General features: G+C 36.4%; 3 protein-coding genes across 9 annotated transcripts; 1 reads left to right on the forward strand and 2 right to left on the reverse strand.

The window, feature by feature from the left end:
* Nucleotides 1-578: 578 nt before the first annotated feature.
* On the reverse strand, nt 579-2282 carry LOC113356193 (aspartic proteinase nepenthesin-1-like). The gene has a single exon (XM_026599248.1). It carries the CDS (start codon nt 2169-2171, stop codon nt 771-773), a length of 1401 nt encoding a protein of 466 aa, XP_026455033.1. The 5' UTR covers nt 2172-2282; the 3' UTR covers nt 579-770.
* A 575-nt stretch (nt 2283-2857) lies between these two features.
* LOC113356194 (general transcription and DNA repair factor IIH subunit TFB4-like) lies at nt 2858-11239 on the reverse strand. Of its 7 annotated transcripts, none has more exons than XM_026599253.1 (15): nt 11097-11239; nt 10707-10769; nt 9688-9805; nt 9514-9577; nt 7029-7086; nt 6852-6952; nt 6485-6761; nt 6267-6313; nt 6009-6046; nt 5887-5932; nt 5342-5395; nt 5142-5210; nt 4500-4576; nt 3794-3889; nt 2858-3172 (listed from the first exon to the last, which is right to left on the reverse strand). In XM_026599253.1, the coding sequence occupies exons 5-15, from the start codon at nt 7057-7059 to the stop codon at nt 3085-3087; spliced, it is 924 nt and encodes a 307-aa protein (XP_026455038.1). In that variant the 5' UTR covers nt 7060-7086; nt 9514-9577; nt 9688-9805; nt 10707-10769; nt 11097-11239; the 3' UTR covers nt 2858-3084. The 7 variants fall into 7 exon arrangements, with proteins under 7 accessions (XP_026455038.1, XP_026455037.1, XP_026455035.1 ...); XM_026599252.1 differs by having other exon boundaries at nt 9688-9829; XM_026599250.1 differs by having other exon boundaries at nt 9688-9840.
* Nucleotides 11240-13478: 2239 nt separating this feature from the next.
* Nucleotides 13479-15831, forward strand: LOC113361269 (endoglucanase 1-like). The gene is made up of 7 exons (XM_026604563.1): nt 13479-13764; nt 13853-14065; nt 14143-14343; nt 14475-14567; nt 14657-14818; nt 15092-15203; nt 15296-15831. Exons 1-7 carry the CDS (start codon nt 13537-13539, stop codon nt 15781-15783), a joined length of 1497 nt encoding a protein of 498 aa, XP_026460348.1. The 5' UTR covers nt 13479-13536; the 3' UTR covers nt 15784-15831.
* The last annotated feature ends 3935 nt before the right edge of the window (nt 15832-19766 follow it).

A 19766-nucleotide genomic window follows, 5' to 3' on the forward strand; every position in this document is an offset into this window, starting at 1 on the left:
GTTCATCTCCGCCTGAGATGCACTCTAATAGAATTCTCTACACTCCTTTTTCTATTTTCTGCTTAATATTCATAAAAAAGAATTAGTATTGAGCCTTCTATTAAATAGCCATTCTTCTGATTTGAGATAATTTTGGATCAAATCATATATGTGAATCATGATAAAATCTAGCAAAGCAAATGTTGGTTCAATCTTCACATACCTTAGTCTCATAGGTTGTGAGAACTTGAGTAATAGGTTGGTTCAGTTTTCATATACCTTTTGTCGGTGAAGTTCTCCAAATGTCTTCAGTTGATTTTCGCCTTCAAACGGTCGAACGCAGTGATGTCTGATACTCAACTACACACTTATTATCCTAATCCGAGACTTGACTACGTGTGGACTAGGAATCAAGATATAGTTTTGATCAACTAAATTTGACAACAAGCTTGAGATAGCAACACTTGTGAGTTCGATCAAGCAATGCTCTGACAATACTAATAAAATTTTGGTATTGACTCTTATGTTAATGTTAAATCTCCATTCTTTTGATTTTGATTTGAGATAAATTTGGACCAAATCATATATGTGAACTAAAATAAAATCTAACGACGCAAATGTTCTTTATTAACAGATTCCGAGGAAACTCTATTCTCATTATCAATTGACATATAACAAGCAAAGTTGAATAAAAAAAATGAACTATACTTGATGAAACTCCATTAATAGTATGCACATAAGAAACGAAATACATAATATGAACCCTGACATTCAAATTTTGAATTAATCTTCTACAGCTGATCACATTTTGTAGGTACAAACGACATCACCTCTTTCTCAAGATCGTGTAGTATTAACATATTTTGTTGTTGAACGTTTCCAAAGATGGACAACCCATTGGATGCCCCCATCGCCAAACAAACTAACCCCAAGTCTGAATCAGCTATCATATAATTGTTACCAGGCAAATCCAAATCTGCACCTTTAAAATGAAATATCAACTTGGGCACATCTATTTCGGAAACACTGTTCGGCAGATTGAAACACAAATCTAGTCCAGTAGAACTATCGGCTACTGTAAGCTTCATTTGCCAAATAAAAGCTTTCTTGACTGCATTAAAGCCTGTCTTTTGCAAGTAAGTAATAGTAGTACCTGAATCAATAATAAATCCACCACTTCCACTTGGTTTAAGCTGAAATGTAGACTTGGGTATAGAAAGTAAGGTTTCTCCGACCGTTATACCTTCAAGATCAAGATAATAAAACGAAGGTTGGCTTGGGTTTTTAATAAGCGGTGTAGTTTGAATCTCATTATCGCTCGTTGTTGTGTTCACCAAGTTGGCTAATGAACCAAATAAAAGACTACTGGTTTGTGTGCTATCAATTGAATTTAAACAATACGAAAACCTTCCTGTCCCAAGTTGTGAAACAAGTGATAATGGACCTCGGCCCAGTCCAACGAGACCGGCTCCTTGGGTAAACCCACCACCTTCATTGTCATTTCCACAACCGAATCCTACATTTGGTATAGAAATACTTGCTGATTTATCCTTGGAACTTGGGTCTCCAAACGTAAATGTTTCACTCGCCATAATTCCTTGTGTAGTAGAATCATCGCCATATGCATACAAATACTCGCATGCATTATCACTACACATTGAAGCAGTAAGAGCTCGACAGAGAGTGTTTGTACAAGAAAGCTTAGAAAATGAAGAAGATGTACTTGGATCGAAAATTGGTGTAGGTTGCTTATAACATTCAGTGCATGGTTTACATTGTGTCCATATTAAATCACTACCTGTATCCATTATAGCCAAGTAGGATGTTGGTGGAGTACCTATAGATAAGCTCATTAGAAATTCTCCAGAACCCGTATGAACTTGTGATTTGATAGCATCATCGACGCTAGTAACTGCAAGTGCACTTAGCCGTTGTAATCGATGTTTACCACGGTTCATTCCACGTTGAACTAGTTCAAGTTTCGTGAAGTTTCCCGCCCCGTCTACATGGTTCAGATTGATGCGAAACCCGTTTCTTAACGTTGAATCATGACGATATTGATCCAGAGTTCCTCTTGACGTGGAAGAAGTTGGTAGTACAAATACAGATGTTATTGTAAGCAGTATAAACATCATGTGTGAATATGAAAGATGGAAACGATCATGAGGAACAACTGATGTAGCCATGAACATTTTGCAACAAACTATACTAGAGAGAGAGGTATATAGATAGAGAAGGAGAAGGATAATATAACCCTACTCCCTCCGGTTGTATTTATTTTTTCTATTTTGTGTTGTCAAAGGCAGTGTTTGTGTTGTCAAAGGGGCAGTTGAAGATAAATTGTGAACGAAGGGACCTATAAACTATGATGATTGTGATGCATGTAGGTGAGTTGTTGGTAATGGGTGGTGGGATTAACTCGATTACTTGTAGTGTTGAAAAGATGATGATGATGTTTCCTTCTATCTTGATTTCATGTTTGTTGATTGAGTTTTAAGCATTTGGTGAACCAATGAATAAGTTGATGGGTCTGTAGGTCTAATTCGTGTTAGGTATTATTATGATGCCTTTGACAGAGTGTGGCGCATTCTTCCCAGTATTTGTTTGTATTTTAATCGAATGATGGATGCTTAAATTACAGTTTCCATTGGGGAGACCCAATGACTGGCTTTTAGGGATTAAAACTTAACCTTATCAAACCTATATTCTGTAGGTTCTTTAGGGTAAACATCTGGATATTTGCTAACTTATAGATAATGGAACCTTCTGTCAACAATTAAGGCACTCAATGTCGTCAATTGTAGTTGAACTAACATTTCCATTTATCTATTATCTATCCCTACTTGGGGGAAAAAACCCCATCAAGTATTCTATTGCATGTTGGACAAACCAGCAAGTATTCCACTGCACATTGCACCACGTGATGCCTTTCTTAAGTTCAGTTAGTAACAAAATTGAGAATCCACAAAGTTAAAAGAATTGTGGATTGAATCATGTATGCCGCATTTGGAGCCAAGAAAATATATTTGTGGACAATTTTCAACTACAGGATGATGTAAATTGCCACTGCAACATATCTCATCATAGAAATAACTAGAATCTATACTAATTGTAGGCGGTGTTAAGATCTATAGCCTTTCTCTTTCTATCTGTAGGCAACTTAACTTCTGGGTTGGCTTGCCCAAATACCGATCTGCATGCATAGAAGTCAAGAAACATAAGTAACAACAGTTCCAAAAAAAAAAAAAAAAACCTCCACACTAGGACTTAAAATCTATAGAATGCAGGAGAGGTCTCACTCACAAGTTCTAATTAGCCAACTCTCTAAAGGTTTTATATATATATATATATGAAATCTATCTTTTGCACTGTAAAATACTCGTCGTCTTAAAGCTGTGCTACCCTGACACTACCACTAGGAAAACATAAAGATTCTGTATTTCAATAGATTTTATTTTGGCATCAATACAAGTTTTCTGAAAGTCTGGCGACTTTACTAATTAGTAATTATATGTTTGTTTGCGTTTCCAGTAAGCGATTAAAAATAGGGTGCAACTATAACAAACAACTGCTTTCAGGAAAACCACCTTGACACTAGTAACTTAAACAAGCTGTTGCTCTCACATAAGCTGCGCGTCAGAACTGTAGATGCATAGGATGGCGAAACAAACAACTCGAAAAATGATTAACCTAAACCAGATGCTTAAATCAGTAAGATTGCACTGCTACTTGGTCAATTAGATGAAATAGCATATATTCCAGCGAAGCATATATTGAAGATGCATTGCAATTTAAATTAGGGAAAAACACTCACCCGCAGGTTGAACATTTCTTGTGCTGCTTGCAGAATATAGATAAACAAACCGAGCAGATATAGCCCATGTCAATGGTACTTTTGTGGCAAAAGCATCTGCAAAGGCCCAAGTTTCATCAGCCACTATGCCGTAGAATAGTTGTTGAAATAAGCAGGTTACGCATAAAAATTTACACAAGAGCTTCCTTTTACACGTGCTTCGTATAAAGAATAACAATCATACTAGAAAATATACAATTCATATGAAAAAAAGTCGATAACACAAGCAGACAGCTAAGCACTATCATGTTATATTCATGTTACTACGATGAGAAACACAATCAATTACGGAAAGGAAACAAATAATCAACTATACAATGCCAAAGAAAAACCCAACAATCTCCAATCTTATTTCTTCATATGTGTTCAGCTCATTTATTTCTCATTGGCTTCAAAATAAATATGTTTTTGAGTATTTTGTGTTGGATATTTTTTGGCAGATAACGTCAAGTCAAGCTGGCAGCCATGCTACTTGGCGCCCAAAAGATCAGTATCTCGTTTTTCTTGGAAATGTTCGCTATAAATTCATTTTCAAAGAATACTGCAATATTTTCCAAGCTAAAATCTCCATGCTAGTTTGTTTTCAACTTTAACGCCCACCTATTGGCATGCAGAAGGCAACAAATAAAAAACGGCCAAACAAATGCTTAGGAAAAGATGCACTTACGAAGCACGAAAGTCTACCCCTACAGGTTTAGGAAGCTGCAGAAAGCTGCGGGAATGCAAATCTGTTGCAAATACTGTCTGCATACAACCAAAGATCATGTTAGCATCAATCCATAGACATTCTGAAGGAAATCTGAGTTGGACAATCACCTCAGATAGGAACTAAAAAGGTTGAAGACCGCAGTGTCTGATCCTAGATAGATAGCTTATATAAAAAAATTAATAAGTAGTCAGCAAACTTTCCTAGTGCTTTGAAATACTAACTAGCTCTATTTTCCCCAATTAAAAAATGAACAGTGGCTAAATGTTGGTAAGAACTGATTTTGGTGGTACCTTGGCACTGTTCTTTCTGAGTTTCTTAGATTGAAGTGATCATCAGTGGTGTATTATAGCACTTTCTAAAGTGATATCATCTCAACAAAGCTTCTAGATATAGTTTTATCAAGGACGAAGGTTGTTATAGTCTATTACATGTTATTGAGCCAATAAATGTTTTTAACGAGGTGGGATTCACAAACACAGTTCAAAAGTAACATCCAAACAGCATGTTATTCTAATTACTCTTACAGTTCGAGAACAAACAGGTACAGTATGATCAGACTCGATCTTGCATAACAACCTGCAAAAAACTCATGAAACTTACTGAAAGATATTGAAAAAGGCCATCCAGTTGTGGGGGCTTCAAGTAGACACCACCAGTTATATAAGAAGCCTGTGTTGCTCAAAAACACATAACAAGGTAACGATAAGGCCGCTAAAGCAATAAAAAGTTCATTATAATAGTATAATAGAATTACCCAACAGGAACAAGGATGAACTAAATAATGATAGAACATATTTCACCTGTTGTAGGAAGGCAGAATGCTGAACCCCTACGATGCATGAATCTATAGGTACCTGTGGTCCAGATAAAAGCAAGTTACGACGAAAATCAGTAACCAACCATATTGACTAATAACCTTGTGACCACTACATTTTAATATTAAAATCAAAAGACCAGAACTGAAATAAGATGTGATTATTATCTCCGTACAGCACAATAATACGACTAACAACGCTACCACAGATCGATAAAGTTGCTGGATCTTTCCGGAGTAAATGGAGATGTTTACCTCGAGAATGTCACTTAATATATTCACATCCTCCGTGTGTTACTATGCATATTCTACGCATTACTAATCAGGAGATACGAGAGTAAACATGGGCTCTTATTATCTCGTCTAGTAGTAAACCATCAAACTACTGAACATGGTAAACAAGCCGCTGACACATGCATACTACCATATCTAAGCAATACAATTTGCAGTTTAAATCCACTTGGTTATCCTACGAATAAGCAAAAAGTCTCATCTCGTCCAAAGACAGAAAAGATATAATGACTACAGTACCATAGAACGTTGTGCCGAGAAGATTGCATTCATTACTCCAACATATCTGCAAAGACACCACTTCAGGATAAACTCAAGGGGAATAAGTTGAAAATGGCCCAGAAATATCCAAAAGAACATACTGTTCAGGTCCATCTGGAGACCCCTGCAGGCACAAAATCTGTAAATTGATGTCAGTCAAATGACTCAAATCCATTTCTATAAAATTAAAAGATATGCAACCAATACCCAAACAAGCAACCACAACACTGAAGAACGCATCACGTAGCTGTAAAACTTAGAAGTTTTATGCAGAAGAATATGCACAGCCCCATTCAACTAAAATGAGTAAAAACAGACGCACTTATTTGTTTTGAAAGAGAATAAAATTGGAGACTTACTCTAGGATTTGGATGAAGCCTTCCAGACCGCAACACCTTTTGAATATCTATTTGCAGGTTAAACAAAAACCAAGTTCTTCGACTACTTCATTGTTTTACAAAAAAAATTTATTGCTAGCGCCTAGCGCTAGGTAAATGCCAAAAATAAATACCAAAAATAACTCCAAACATGATCAAGAAACGGAAAGCTAAAGGCTAAAGCACATAGTTAAGGATACAACAGAGAGCCAGAGACAAAGATCCTGATAATAGAGACGACACGATTCCAGATGGAGAGTTTTCTTTGCTCAATTGTTCATCCCTGATTACAAATTCCTCCAATTTTTGCAACATCTTGGAGCAAAGTGCAGGCATTTTTCCATTACCCGAACTAACATTTAATGACTCAGATGTTGAAGAATCAAAAATGTAATCACATGAGTTGTACCCAGTAGCAATTATGACAACTTGGTTAAGTTGATTAAGAAGGAGAACAGAATTAAGAAAAGATATTACCTACATATCAAAAAACAGAACTAGATAAATACAGAGTTTAAATTGAATCTGTGGTTTTATTGTAATATGAATTGAGTACTGAAAGCTTACATGATTAAGAAAATTTGAGAAAGAGACTTTTGTTGTGGTGTTTTCTCCACCCCAAAAGAAAGGATTAGTATCCAGTAAAACCATGACAAGGCTAACATCATCTGTGGAAAAAAAAGAAACCGATAATTAAATCAAAATTCAAGCACAATATGTGTGTGAGACAGAAAGGGAATAAACCTGAATACTGCTTGGATGGAGCTGAATCCATGACTGTGACAGGCCCTATGTGTGAGACCTACATGAGAAGCAAAAAAGAAAGACTATTATATCAACATCAAACACAAACTTACCCAAAATCCTTCATCTTATACAAAACCTTGGATTAGTAACTAGTTTTGCCAAATATCATGCTTTAAACCTTATAATGAAACAGATGGGACTACCAGCCTGGATGTAAACGTTTTGGAGAGTGGAGACTTCGTTGACACTACTATGGTACATTCTACTTTCACAAACCATAATTGATTCTATTTTGCCATGTTTAATCAACACTAGCTGCAAATAGTATATCCAGAAACATCAGTACAGTTTCAATTTTTCAAATCCACTAATTCCTTTACATTGTCTATGACATTCAACGTGGATATACAAGTGTGAATGTGGAACTTAAATACATACGATCGAACTATTTATGTGATCACTAATCAAGTGCTTACTGTAAAAAACAAGAAAAAAAATTGAGCTGTTGTTTTGATGTTTCATTGCCTGCCGAACAGTTTTGCTTGGTTGAATTTTTTCAGTTTTACAGTCAGTCTGACAGAACGAGTGACAAGATTGCGAAGACAAGTAAACACAAAACAAAGAATACAGAGAGAAAGAAACAAATGTGGTACTAGAAATTATATCAAACGTTTCTTAACGAATTATATGATATATCATATATCCCTAAAGGCCTAATTAATGTTTTTAATTTTTTGTCTTGGCATAGGTTGTTCCAACCAAGTTGTAACAACCCTACTTCCCACATAATCTCGGCCAATGATTAAGTAGAAAATATGTCATTAATTTCCTATGTAACGTAAGCAACCACAAGCAATTATGGAATCATATCCCATAATACAGTAAGCAAACGGAAAATTATTTATCATAATTTTATAAAAAAATTTAAAAATGGTTTTCAAGTTTAAAGGAAGTATATTTTTCTTTTGCCAACGGTTTCAAGTCCAGCAATAAATTACTAAAACAGACATCCCTTACTGCCTCACAACTATAATTTGAAAATTGTCAAACGAAGAAGGTTAAATATCCATCCTCAGCTAAATATCTTCCAAATATCCCCAAAAACTGAAATCAGTCAACTCTCGATCTCTAGTAACACCTGAAAAATTGTCAACGGGAGTTAAACTCCAAGCAAGTCCACCTCGTCTCCAAACAATGGGAAACTTTAAAGAATGAAATACATAGGACCAGAATATAGAGTTAGGAAAAATATTAACTGAAATGATTGCGAAGTTTCTAGAGATTTTCTAGCTACACTATATTCTGTCTACCTACAGCACGAGTTAAGGAAAGATAAACTCTTACGTAAACATACCATTAATCCTGCATACCAAATATCTAAACGTCAACACGCACAATCCAAGACGTACTAGAATATAATATATCCATCTAGATGCGATGACCACAAATCCATTAATTTCCATATTAAAATGTAACTATTAAGGAAACGTATCCATTCTGGTTTCAATCCTTGAAGAAGAAAACTACACAAGTGGCGTACACAACACCGTGAGTCCATCAAAAACACCAAAAGGCCAATGGACACAGCTTCTCTTCGACAAACGAACGAGTAGGAAACACAATATTTGATATATAAATTCCTCTCTAGGTACAATCCTTTTGTAAGGGACTGCGCAAGTGGCGTACAAAACACCATGAGGCCAATGGAAGCACCAAAAGGCCAAAAGACACACCATCTCGACGACAAACGACCGAGAAGAAAATGCATTACATAAATTCCTCTGGCATATTAAGCTCATGACAAAATTCGGAAATGACCCACTTACACTAATGTAGCGCCTTGTAACAGCAGGTACCCAATGATTGGTATACCTCAAACTTATACATTTCCTCTGATACTTTAAGTTACAAAAGAATTCAGAACTCATAAAACATATTATCAAACTATTAGACTACAAATTCAAGGGAACCAGTCCAAACAAATTAAAAGAAACAAATCTAATTCACCATCCAGTACTTTTACAACAACAAGATCCAGTAGACTAGTACTTCCACTACTCCAATACAAACTGCCTATTTGGCTAGGTTTCTACTAATGCAACATTTCTTAATTGCGTACTTAACGGCAAACTAGAGCTCACAGCTGAAATTAACTAGGTTTCTTATGTCCAGTCCTTTCTCAATGTGTCACTAACCTATACGAAATGCTCATTATATTGTCATTTAATGAAACTAAACTATTTAGGCAACCATATCAACAATACAAGGATGTAAACCGGAAAGGAAACCAGGACAAATTTCGCAACAACATAGAATCAATTAAAATTAGCCTAGATTATTTCCCCAAGCATCATAATATCAATTCGAACTCTTACCTACTACAAGGATAATGTTTGTGACTCTCGAATGTCTACCAGAATTATCCCATATGCATTTAACCCTTTATATCTACCCAGATCTAGAAGAGCAAAGATGAACTTGCCTTATATTCGAGGATGCGTCCAAATTCTATCGTTCTAGGTGGAGCTTCCTTCACATACAGAGCCCTAAGATCCAATCAAATAAAGATGCAGTAATTATCAAACAATCAACACAAATAAATTGACTTAACCTTTCATTCAAGAAACGAAAAGATACTTATGACAAACATACTCACCAAGCTTATCAAGCAACTTGATTTTCACCTCACCCCGAGTTTTCGACGATGGGACTCTCGTTTTCCCTCTTTTGTTTCTTTTTCTTAATCCTGATTGCTAACTTCATTCGATATGAGGCTAGGTACGACCAAGTCCAAAACCCTATTTATTTACTTTTAGATAAAAACTAAGTTATTATTGGGCTCCTACCGTAATCAGTATGGGCCTCCTACCCATCACATACTAGCTATGAGTATCCATTGCATAAAACCAGCTAGTTCCGAATCAAATAAAACGATAAGGTATTACACAAGTTCCGGTGTCTGATGCTCACTAACTACCAAAGATAGAAGAGAAAGCACATATTGAAGAAGCCGCGCATAAAAATCAACTACTGGAGAAGTTATAGGTATATTTACATATAACGAGGAACAAGAACTCAATTAGATGAGACAGTACATGCCTCAAAAATACAAAACTATTAGGATTTCGAGGAAGTTGAACAAGAACTCAATTATATAAGACAGTATACTCTAAATGGTTCATTTGAATGTTTGAAAGGAGATGAATTAAAGGAATTCTGGACTTTTATGGTGGGCGCAGGCCTGGGATTTAGAGTGTTGAATTCTGTTTCCTATCACACACTCATAGGTTAGACATTTGATATTATATAGCATACAGCATCATGTTCTGTGAACCAACTGCATACGATACCAACTATGTACGCATGTCCTTGTTTCAGCTCGTTGATCTAATAAGGTATAGTAATCCAAATAACATACCTATTAACACTTGACTATATAACAGCACAACTAGGAGTGGCATTTGGATATCGAAGTACGGCATTTGTTATGATAACTAGGTGTTATTTACATAAGGCTAGATGGAGAATTTAGATCAACTTATAATACACTGGTACTGTCTTATATCAATCAACCAAAGTTTGCTTAGAGGACAGCATATAAACACACTACAAGAGACGTTATAGGTATACCATCATCCCTATCAAAGCACAAAAGAGTGATCTGGAAAACCTTACCTGAGATGACGCTGAGATGTTCTCTTAGGTATTTGATCAAACAGTATGAAAGCAGCTTCCAAACTATATATTACAAAGCAAATGGGGATTAGAGGCTGTGGTTTTGAGGTCTAACACTACAAGATGAGACAACATGCTTAAATTTAAAGGTTTGGTTAAATAACAAGAAAAAATTGGAAAAACAATGCATTATCAATATGATTCTCTTAACCCAGCCTATCCATGAAGTTGTATTAGCAAAAAAAAACTTTAACACGTAGATTCTGAAAACTCTTATGAACCCTAGTTTCACCTGTCAATTGTATTAGCAAATTAACGATTATGAAATTGTATGTAGGTGAAAACAACAATCCTTTACTAACTCCGCTGAACTCAAAGATTTATGCATACCTATTATTGAGAGAATCGCTGGTTGTTTTCCTTTGATTTCCTTCAACTAGCCTTTTTTTGTCTTCTGTACTGTGTGGGGGATTTCCTGGAGAACTTGAAGTGAAGGAAAATCAAAGGAAAGGAGGGTGGAAATAACATTTAAGGATGGGTGGAGCACGGACATATTTCCTTCGGGGCCGTGTATAAATACAGAGCCCATTTATATTAGAGAGCCGAAGCACAAGAAAAAACTGAAACCTTCCGAATATCTTGGTCACGCAGTAAGTTTTCAGGTTTGTAAAAGACCAGTGAAATTATTTTTGTTAACAACTGCCGGCACATGAACTTCTCATTGGGGGTATAGCCAAGCTTCCTCACTTTGGATACGCCATCTTATTAGGTGCCATTGCTGGAGTGAAGTCAAGGTGCCAAGGTTCAATGCGCCTATGACTGAACATTGGCACTGGGGATCATTTCCTAGGGGATTTGTGGGCATTTATTCATTATGATAACCTTAAAATTACGCTGTCTATTTATAGTTTAGCAACGTAGAATCTTTCCCTTCCAACAGTTTATACCAAGAGTCTAAAGTCGTTGGTTTAAGGTTCCACTTAATAGGCTTAGATAAAACTTGTAGCTGTTGATTCACACCACAGTGTAGGATAAAGATGGGATTTCATGTATTTGGGAATAGGATGTTAGACATAGAACTAATAATGTAACTGAGAAGAAGATACTTAGCTCAAACCGATGTTGCTGGAGATGCACAGAAAATGTAGAGGCACGTATACGATACGCTGTCGTAAAGGCAATATCGCCTGCTACTCCGTTGAGATGCTATAGCAGTTGGCGAGTCACCTCCAGGATACAACTACTGATAGTACCCCTCAATGTAGCATACAAAGAGAGTACCCTTAGAACTTGGCAGTGTTAGCAAAAGAAAAAAAAAAGAAAATAGAAATAAAAACTTATTTTCTGAAAGCAGAGGGAGAGCAGAAGAAGAGATGTTTCTCTGTTGTGTATCAAAAGAGCTCAAGACTCCTCCCTTAAATAGTGTTTAAGACGTTACAAACGAGAGAAAAAATGCATGCAACAAAACCATGCGTATGACAGAAATACTGGTAATGTTTGGTTAAAAACAGTGTTGTTTTTGTCAGGTTTAGAGCAGTGTGTTGGTTAAAAACAAAACAGTGTTGCCAAAACAAATACGTACAGACAAGAAAGCCAGGACAAACATGTGCAGACAAAGAAGAATATTCTTCTACATGTGTGTAAAACACGTACCAAAAGTTCTAGCAAAAAGATAGGATCTAATGAACCCACACCCGAACCCGAACCCGAGCCCAACCCGACCGGAGGGCGGCGTGCGTGCTTCTGTGCGAAACACCGCGCGTACGGGAAAGGCAACCTTGCCCTAGTCTAGGCCTTCCCCCCTCACACAAAAGTCTAATGACCCAAGGGCCATGCCCTTTTAGCCAATTGTATGGTATTTAAGTCTAAAACTCTTTAGATTTTAGTCTATGTGAGACTATTGTTTTATCTATTCAAATGAAAAAACAAGTAATGGACAATAGGTCTAGAGATCAAAACATAGTCCATGCAAATTTGGTATAACAAAGCCGTTTTTTCTAACATAGGATTCGTTAGGACTCTGAAACAAATTTCAATGCCTTGACGATCTTTCCAATATATAAATGTTGCTTTCGTAAATTTTAAGTTCTGCGAGTTGCTTATAATTACAGTTTGCAACTGTGGTTGTTTGATGAATTGGAACTTTCATTTCCACTGTGAATGTGTATAGCCATTTGAACTAATTATCCGTGGTCCAACAGGGTGCAGTTTGGCGTTGGGCCCTATACAAACAATTTCCAGTCTTTTCTTTTCGCTCTAGATTTCGTGATTACACAGGTTGAGTTCACATGTTTGGATCTATGCTTGTTGCATGCGTAATAGTAATGTTTAGAAAAACAGTTCAGTTTGTTTAATGTCGTCCTTCCTATTGGTTGCAAAAGAAAATTTAGTTTACAAGTAAAGGAGCACCCACGAGTTTTTTGCAAACTGTTCCCATTTAAAGTTGCACCGCCGCTAAGTAACCCTCTCTCTCCAATCTGTTCCCTACAAAACAAAAAGGAATTTGTTTCTTTATCCTTGTTTGTCAGGCAGCAGATTTAATAAACTAACCGTTAGGCGTATCGTTTTCTGTTTTTTTATTTGGTCCCAACAGTTTCACAGGCCGCAACACATATCTTTCGTGTGGTCACCTCGTAACATCCCAGATTTCAGCATTTCATCCCGTGACTTTTCCTCTCCTTTAATGACCAACTGCCTAATTTCCTTATCTCTCAACGTCTATAAATGGCAGCAAACCCATGAATCTCACCCATTGTACTTCCGCAAACTTCAATTCCAGCAACCTCCTCACCTTTGCAGTACTCCCAGTATTAACAGACCAGAACACAGAATGAAAGCTAACAAAATGTCAGGAATGCGGAATCTTCTACCGTTAACGTTGGCGATACTAATGAGTTTTTGTTTTTGCTCTTGTTCTGTTTTCAACTCGCACAACTACTCCGACGCCTTGACAAAATCGATTTTATTCTTCCAAGGACAGCGTTCGGGAAAATTACCGTCTAATCAACGTCTTACTTGGAGAGGCGACTCTGCATTAGCTGATGGGTCTTCTTATCATGTTCGTCGTGTTGATTTATTTACTTAGATACGAAAAGGTGAAATGTTAAAATTCCAGACTAATGTTTTTTTTCCCCTGGTGATTGTAGGTGGATTTGGTGGGAGGATATTATGATGCAGGAGATAATGTGAAATTTGGACTGCCTATGGCGTTCACAACGACATTGTTATCATGGAGTGTTATCGAATTTGGTAGCTATATGAACCGTAATCAAATGGATCATGCAAGAGCTGCAATTCGTTGGAGTACTGATTATTTACTGAAGGCAGCAACAGCTACACCAGATACCTTATATGTTCAAGTGCGTATAATCCAATTATATACTCGAGCCAATTGTCGTAGTTGATTATATGTTAACTAGTGTTATTCAAGATGCAGGTTGGGGATCCTAGTATGGACCATAGGTGTTGGGAAAGGCCCGAAGATATGGATACGCCTCGGAATGTGTATAAGGTTTCTGCACAAAACCCCGGCTCTGATGTTGCAGCTGAGACAGCTGCTGCATTAGCTGCTGCTTCAATAGTGTTTAAAGAATCCGACCCTTCATATTCCGCCAGACTGCTTCAAACCTCCATGAAAGTAAATTATATCTCCTCGAGTCTTATTCTTTGAACTACAGAAAGCAAAATCTTCAACATGAGCTCATTATCTATTTTGCTTCCTTGAGCTCATAAACTAGTCTGATTTTACAATGGCGCTGATTGTTGCAGGTCTTTGATTTTGCTGATCAGCATAGAGGTTCTTACAGTGACTCTCTCAACTCAGTTGTCTGCCCTTTTTACTGTTCTTATTCTGGATTCCAAGTAAGAATACTGAAAATTTGAATATCAGTGTTTCAAAACAACAACATTAATTTTTGTCACTAGTTCCTGACTATGTTGGTCTCTCTTAGGATGAGTTATTATGGGGAGCATCATGGATTCATACTGCTTCGGAAAATAGTTCGTACTTGTCTTACATCCAGAATAACGGCCACACACTAGGCGCAGACGACGATGACTACTCATTCAGTTGGGACGATAAACGAGTTGGGACCAAAGTGCTTCTTTCCAAGGTTTTTCCTCTTCACAAAATTACTTGAGACAACCCCACACAGGAGCGGAGCCAAGGGTCGACTAACCGTGACTTTAGCCCCCTAAAATCTAATTAACTGCACAAAAACCCTTTATTTCCCCCTATATTTTATGTTTAGTCCACCAAAGTTTCTAAATTTTTATAAAATTTATTTTAGCCCCCTATATATTTTTCCTGGCTCAGCCCACACCAACTACATTAGAAAGAAACTAACACATAAAATACAAAGAAACTGACAGATAAAATTTTGCAGGGTTTTTTGGATAAGCAGGTCGAAGAATTTCAGTTGTACAAAGCTCATTCTGACAACTACATTTGCTCATTGATCCCGGGGTCACCTACTTTCCAAGCTCAATACACTCCTGGTAAACAACATATTACTTTATCGTTCTTACATTTTTTATCTTGTATTTGATTTTTCATTCAGCTCTTATGTAGGAAGTCATTATCTTTACAGGAGGGCTTCTCTACAGAGGAGGTGAAAGCAATTTGCAATATGTTACAACAGCATCATTATTGCTTTTAACATATGCGAAGTATCTCAAATCGTACGGCGGAGTTGCTTCGTGTGGATCGTCAACCATCACACCTAAAGACTTAATCGCATTGTCAAAGAAACAAGTCGATTACATTCTAGGCCAAAATCCAGCAAAAATGTCTTACATGGTAGGATTTGGAGAAAAGTTCCCACAACATGTTCATCATAGGGGCTCTTCGCTTCCATCCATACATTCACACCCTGACAAAATCAACTGTAACGATGGTTTTCAGTATCTTTACTCTGGTTCGTCGAATCCGAATGTACTTACTGGTGCTATATTGGGCGGTCCTGACGAGCATGACAATTTTTATGATGACAGAAATAAGTATCAACAATCTGAACCCGCGACTTATATTAATGCACCGTTTGTGGGTGCATTAGCTTTCTTTTCGGCAAGACGCTAAAACGACTACTAAGTACTATTCTAAAGATTACTTTTATTGTATTTCATAAAAATTATTTACTCATCATACTTGATATATTGTACTAATGTACGTAATTTATAGCAATTGAAAAATAGATATGAAATCAAACCTAAATTCCTAATGTTCATGACATGTGCAAACTAAGAATTTTCTCTCTCTATCTATCTTTGTGTGGTCAGAATCCTTGACTATACAGGCGGTTTTAACTACAGGTTTTTCATGACAGTTTATGAACATGTTGTCAGAAGGTTTGATAAACTACTCGGTTGTACACACAAAAGAGGTGTATTGCAAAATAAGGAAATCTCCTTCCTCGTGCTGTTTTTTATTCTGGGAAGTATGTACAATGAGTCTTTCCTTGGTAAATTGAAAACCATACTTTGACTCATTGGTTACAGAATTAATCGTTTACAAACACAAACTTATTAGGTTTTCCGTGTTTTCCTACTCTGATACCAATTGAAAACGTGGGGGTACCAAAATACACCACCAACTTTTTCTTAGGCAACCTATATGGACTAAACTCGAATACAATTCCGAGAGTTCAACTTAATGAATCTCAATCAAGGAATTATATGAAGAGTTTATATCTCTTTCTCTCACAATCAGAATGTTTACAGAAGCAAGTCCGTGAACCTGATTATGTGTGAGAGTACTTGGACGATTCCAAAGATTTATATCCAAGAATCCATCAAGTCGTATCCAACAAACAAGGTTGGATATATTTACTTTGATTGATTAACGTACAACCGGTGATATTTCAACTATAAAGATAAACAATATAATATGGAAAATAAATAACACATACACCATTTGTAAGGAGGAAACCGCAAATGTAGAAAAACCCCGAGATCTCATCCAGATTGAATACCAAATTGTATTAAGCCGCTATAGACACTAGCCTACTATCATAACTTCGGACTGGAATGTAGTTGAGACCGAATTAAACCGTCACAACAATTTAGTTACATTCGCGCTCCTGACGCCTCTTGAATCGCATCAGGACTTCGTGCAATTGATTTTCTTAGCTGACGTCTTTTACACCTAAGAGTTGCTTCAACTCAATTGAAGACCTTAAACCAATCTGCCTCCCACAGATAAGCCTATATGTGATTTTCATTCTGATCAAAGATCAAGAGGAGGTAGGAAATCGATTGCAATAGACAAAGTCTAACAAACCTCAAAATCCGGTCTTACGACTCCCGAAGAGCAGTCTAGATTATTATTCACCTCACAAGTCGAAACTTGTGAAATCACGGAGTCTGAGACGAAGATACTTTGTGATTTTTATCTATCTTGTTTGATGGAGCAAGCTCAGCAATCAAAAAAAGATCAGGATACACGAACCATCAAGATAAAGATAATTGGACCTAACTTCATGAACCCCTAGGTGAAGTCTTTTTAGTCGCTAAACCTAGAAGGGTTTTAAGGGTAGGACGACTCTATTTTACAACCAGGGCACACAAGAATAGTGTCGGGGATTCAAAGATCCCAGTTGTTTGAGGTTCTCCTTTTATAGACTTTCAAGGTCAAGGTTGCTTTAGGTTTAAGCTAAGATATCTTTGGAACCAAGCAATTAATAATCACTGTTACATGAAAAGCTTTACTTGAGATTAACAAAGTAGAATATAAACTCTAGTTAGGATGGACCATAAGCGAACCGTGTACAATGACTTGTTCATGAAGGTTAGCCGAAACTATCCAATTGAACGATAAGCTTAACCATTTTCATATAACACTTTAAGCCTTTTCTTGAATCACGCGTAATATCAAAAATGTCTAGGTAGTGATTTTAGAGAGTTGTTCAAATGCCGATCATCTCATAGAAATAATCCTGATGCATCTGAAAATATTCGGCAGGATAAGTACGTGTACTGTACTTGTTCGTGAATATCTTTGTCATAGTACGTGTACCGGGTATGGATACCCTTAAGACAAAAACAAGTTCAGGAACTCAAAGATATTTTATGGTTTGCATACCGGGTATGCGTATAGTTTTTCAGTTTTGAAACCAACAGATCTTTTACGGTTTGCATACTAGGTACGCGTACATTTCCTGGTTCATGATCAACAAACTTTTTATGGTATGGATACCGGGTATGCGTAACAAAAAAATCACTGCCGAACTATAGCTACGCTGGTACGTGTATTGGGTACATGTACTGCGACTTTCGACTTATAACAGTTCTCCCAGTATGTGAACTGGTATGCATACTGTCATGTATCAAGATTAACAGTAGTTTTATATCTCTTTAATAATCAATTCAAAATATTCCCGAATAACATCAATGACACATATCACTATTCCAGACTATTTTCAAATGATTAAATCTTGAATCATAATTAGGTTACAAACAATATAAATTGTTCTCAACCAAATTCATCAAGTATGAAAAAATGTTCTTAAGCTTAATTAGTCATATTTCGAGAACAATATTCAAGATAAACTTGACTCGAAATTTATATTATGCATGTACTGTATAATTAGTCATGTGGCAATGTTTCATAGATAGAAAGGTGAAAACTTGAGATATATGTGGTTCAGTCTTCACTAATTACCTTTCGATATTGAAGTTCTCTAAAGCTCCATGTTGATCTTCTCCTTCAAACTGTAGAACGCAGTGATATCCGATTCTCAACTACACACTTCTATCCTAATCCGAGACCTGACTAAATGTAGACTAGAATTCAAGATATAGTTTTGACAACAAGATTGAGATAGCAACACTTGAGAGTTCGACCGAGCAATGATCTAACACCATTCAACTCTGCAAAGGCGAAGTTTCTCCTCTATGGTACCTCAAGGGACTAGTCCAACACATTACAAATTTTAGTGAGAAATTTGAAGATTTGGTTCAATACAGGGAATCCAACTATGTTCTTATACTTTGTCAAAAAAGCTTCCGAGTGTGGTTCAGTAATCCACCAGATGTAATAGTTAATAATATTCTAGCTGAAATTCAGGGTGTGTCTTACCCGAGAATGATCAAAGTCGTTTAGTGTTTTTTTTCCAGCCAAGTTATTTAAAAAAAAAAAAAAGGATAATAACTACACTATAAAAAGAGAACAATATAAATAATAGATGTTCTCTGAATAAAATTGTGGATAAAAGTTGGCGAAGAATTAGATTCAATACATTGTTATTATTTGAGCTATAAATTTCTAGAATTATTAGTTGAACCACATGAATTTGAAAATTGGTGAAATCCGGAGACCTAGTTTATCTACATATTGTTACCATATTTCGTGTATATTTTCTTTATTTTTAATATTTTTTTTATCATCAAATCTCAACAAGTCTGAGTGATTGACATATTTATTTACCACTTCCACAACACATCACACCATACTATACCTCGACACGTGGCAAGTAGTGAGAGCCGAAGCAAGATACTACAAAGCGACGCCGCGTACAATATCAGCTCTATAAGTGCTTCAGTGTTAAGATAAGGGCAAAAGAGTAATTTTCTAAGTCTCTACTTTTCCTTATAAGCGAAAGCAATTAGGTTGGAGAGAGGATCGACTTATTTCCTCTTCCTACTATCTCTCAAAAACTCCCAGAAACTTTGTAATGAGGTTCAATGAATGTAACCTCAATGATCAATAAATGCCTTTGCATTTACATGTGGATGCAGACACTCCATTATCGGACTATGTATATACTTGCGTTATTTTCGATTTCATTTTCCTGCGCTTAATCTTGCTTGTGATTATGATTTTAGTTTATATCTTGTTTTCACTTATGGCTTGCCCGTCGATTTTATTGGTTGTACTATTAGACAAATTTATTGTTTGATTCTATTGGTTGTATTGTTAGACAAATAATAGATGGTCAAAAAACAAATTCTACGGGGCTTCCCGGAAGCCGGATTCCGAGTAATAGTTGGGGCTTTCTCTAAGAGAATTTCCTATGGAATGAACAAACTTGAAGTTTGTTTATTTTGCTCTCACCATGAACTCAA

Source organism: Papaver somniferum, chromosome 3 (genome assembly GCF_003573695.1).
Source record: "Papaver somniferum cultivar HN1 chromosome 3, ASM357369v1, whole genome shotgun sequence".
NCBI lineage: Eukaryota > Viridiplantae > Streptophyta > Magnoliopsida > Ranunculales > Papaveraceae > Papaver > Papaver somniferum.

Excerpts from the sequence above, each read along its gene's own strand:
- LOC113356193 (XM_026599248.1), bottom strand. The coding sequence starts at position 2,171 with ATGTTCATGGCTACATCAGTTGTTCCTCATGATCGTTTCCATCTTTCA.
- LOC113356194 (XM_026599251.1), bottom strand. The coding sequence starts at position 7,059 with ATGGATTCAGCTCCATCCAAGCAGTATTCAG. Across the intron at positions 6,953-7,028 it reads TCCATCCAAGCAGTATTCAG|ATGATGTTAGCCTTGTCATG; the intron begins GTTTATTCCCTT and ends TTTTTTCCACAG. Across the intron at positions 4,577-5,141 it reads GCCTTTTTCAATATCTTTCA|ACAGTATTTGCAACAGATTT; the intron begins GTAAGTTTCATG and ends GGTTGTATGCAG.
- LOC113361269 (XM_026604563.1), top strand. The coding sequence starts at position 13,537 with ATGAAAGCTAACAAAATGTCAGGAATGCGGAATCTTCTACCGTTAACG. Across the intron at positions 14,568-14,656 it reads GTTCTTATTCTGGATTCCAA|GATGAGTTATTATGGGGAGC; the intron begins GTAAGAATACTG and ends GGTCTCTCTTAG. Across the intron at positions 15,204-15,295 it reads CCAAGCTCAATACACTCCTG|GAGGGCTTCTCTACAGAGGA; the intron begins GTAAACAACATA and ends TTATCTTTACAG.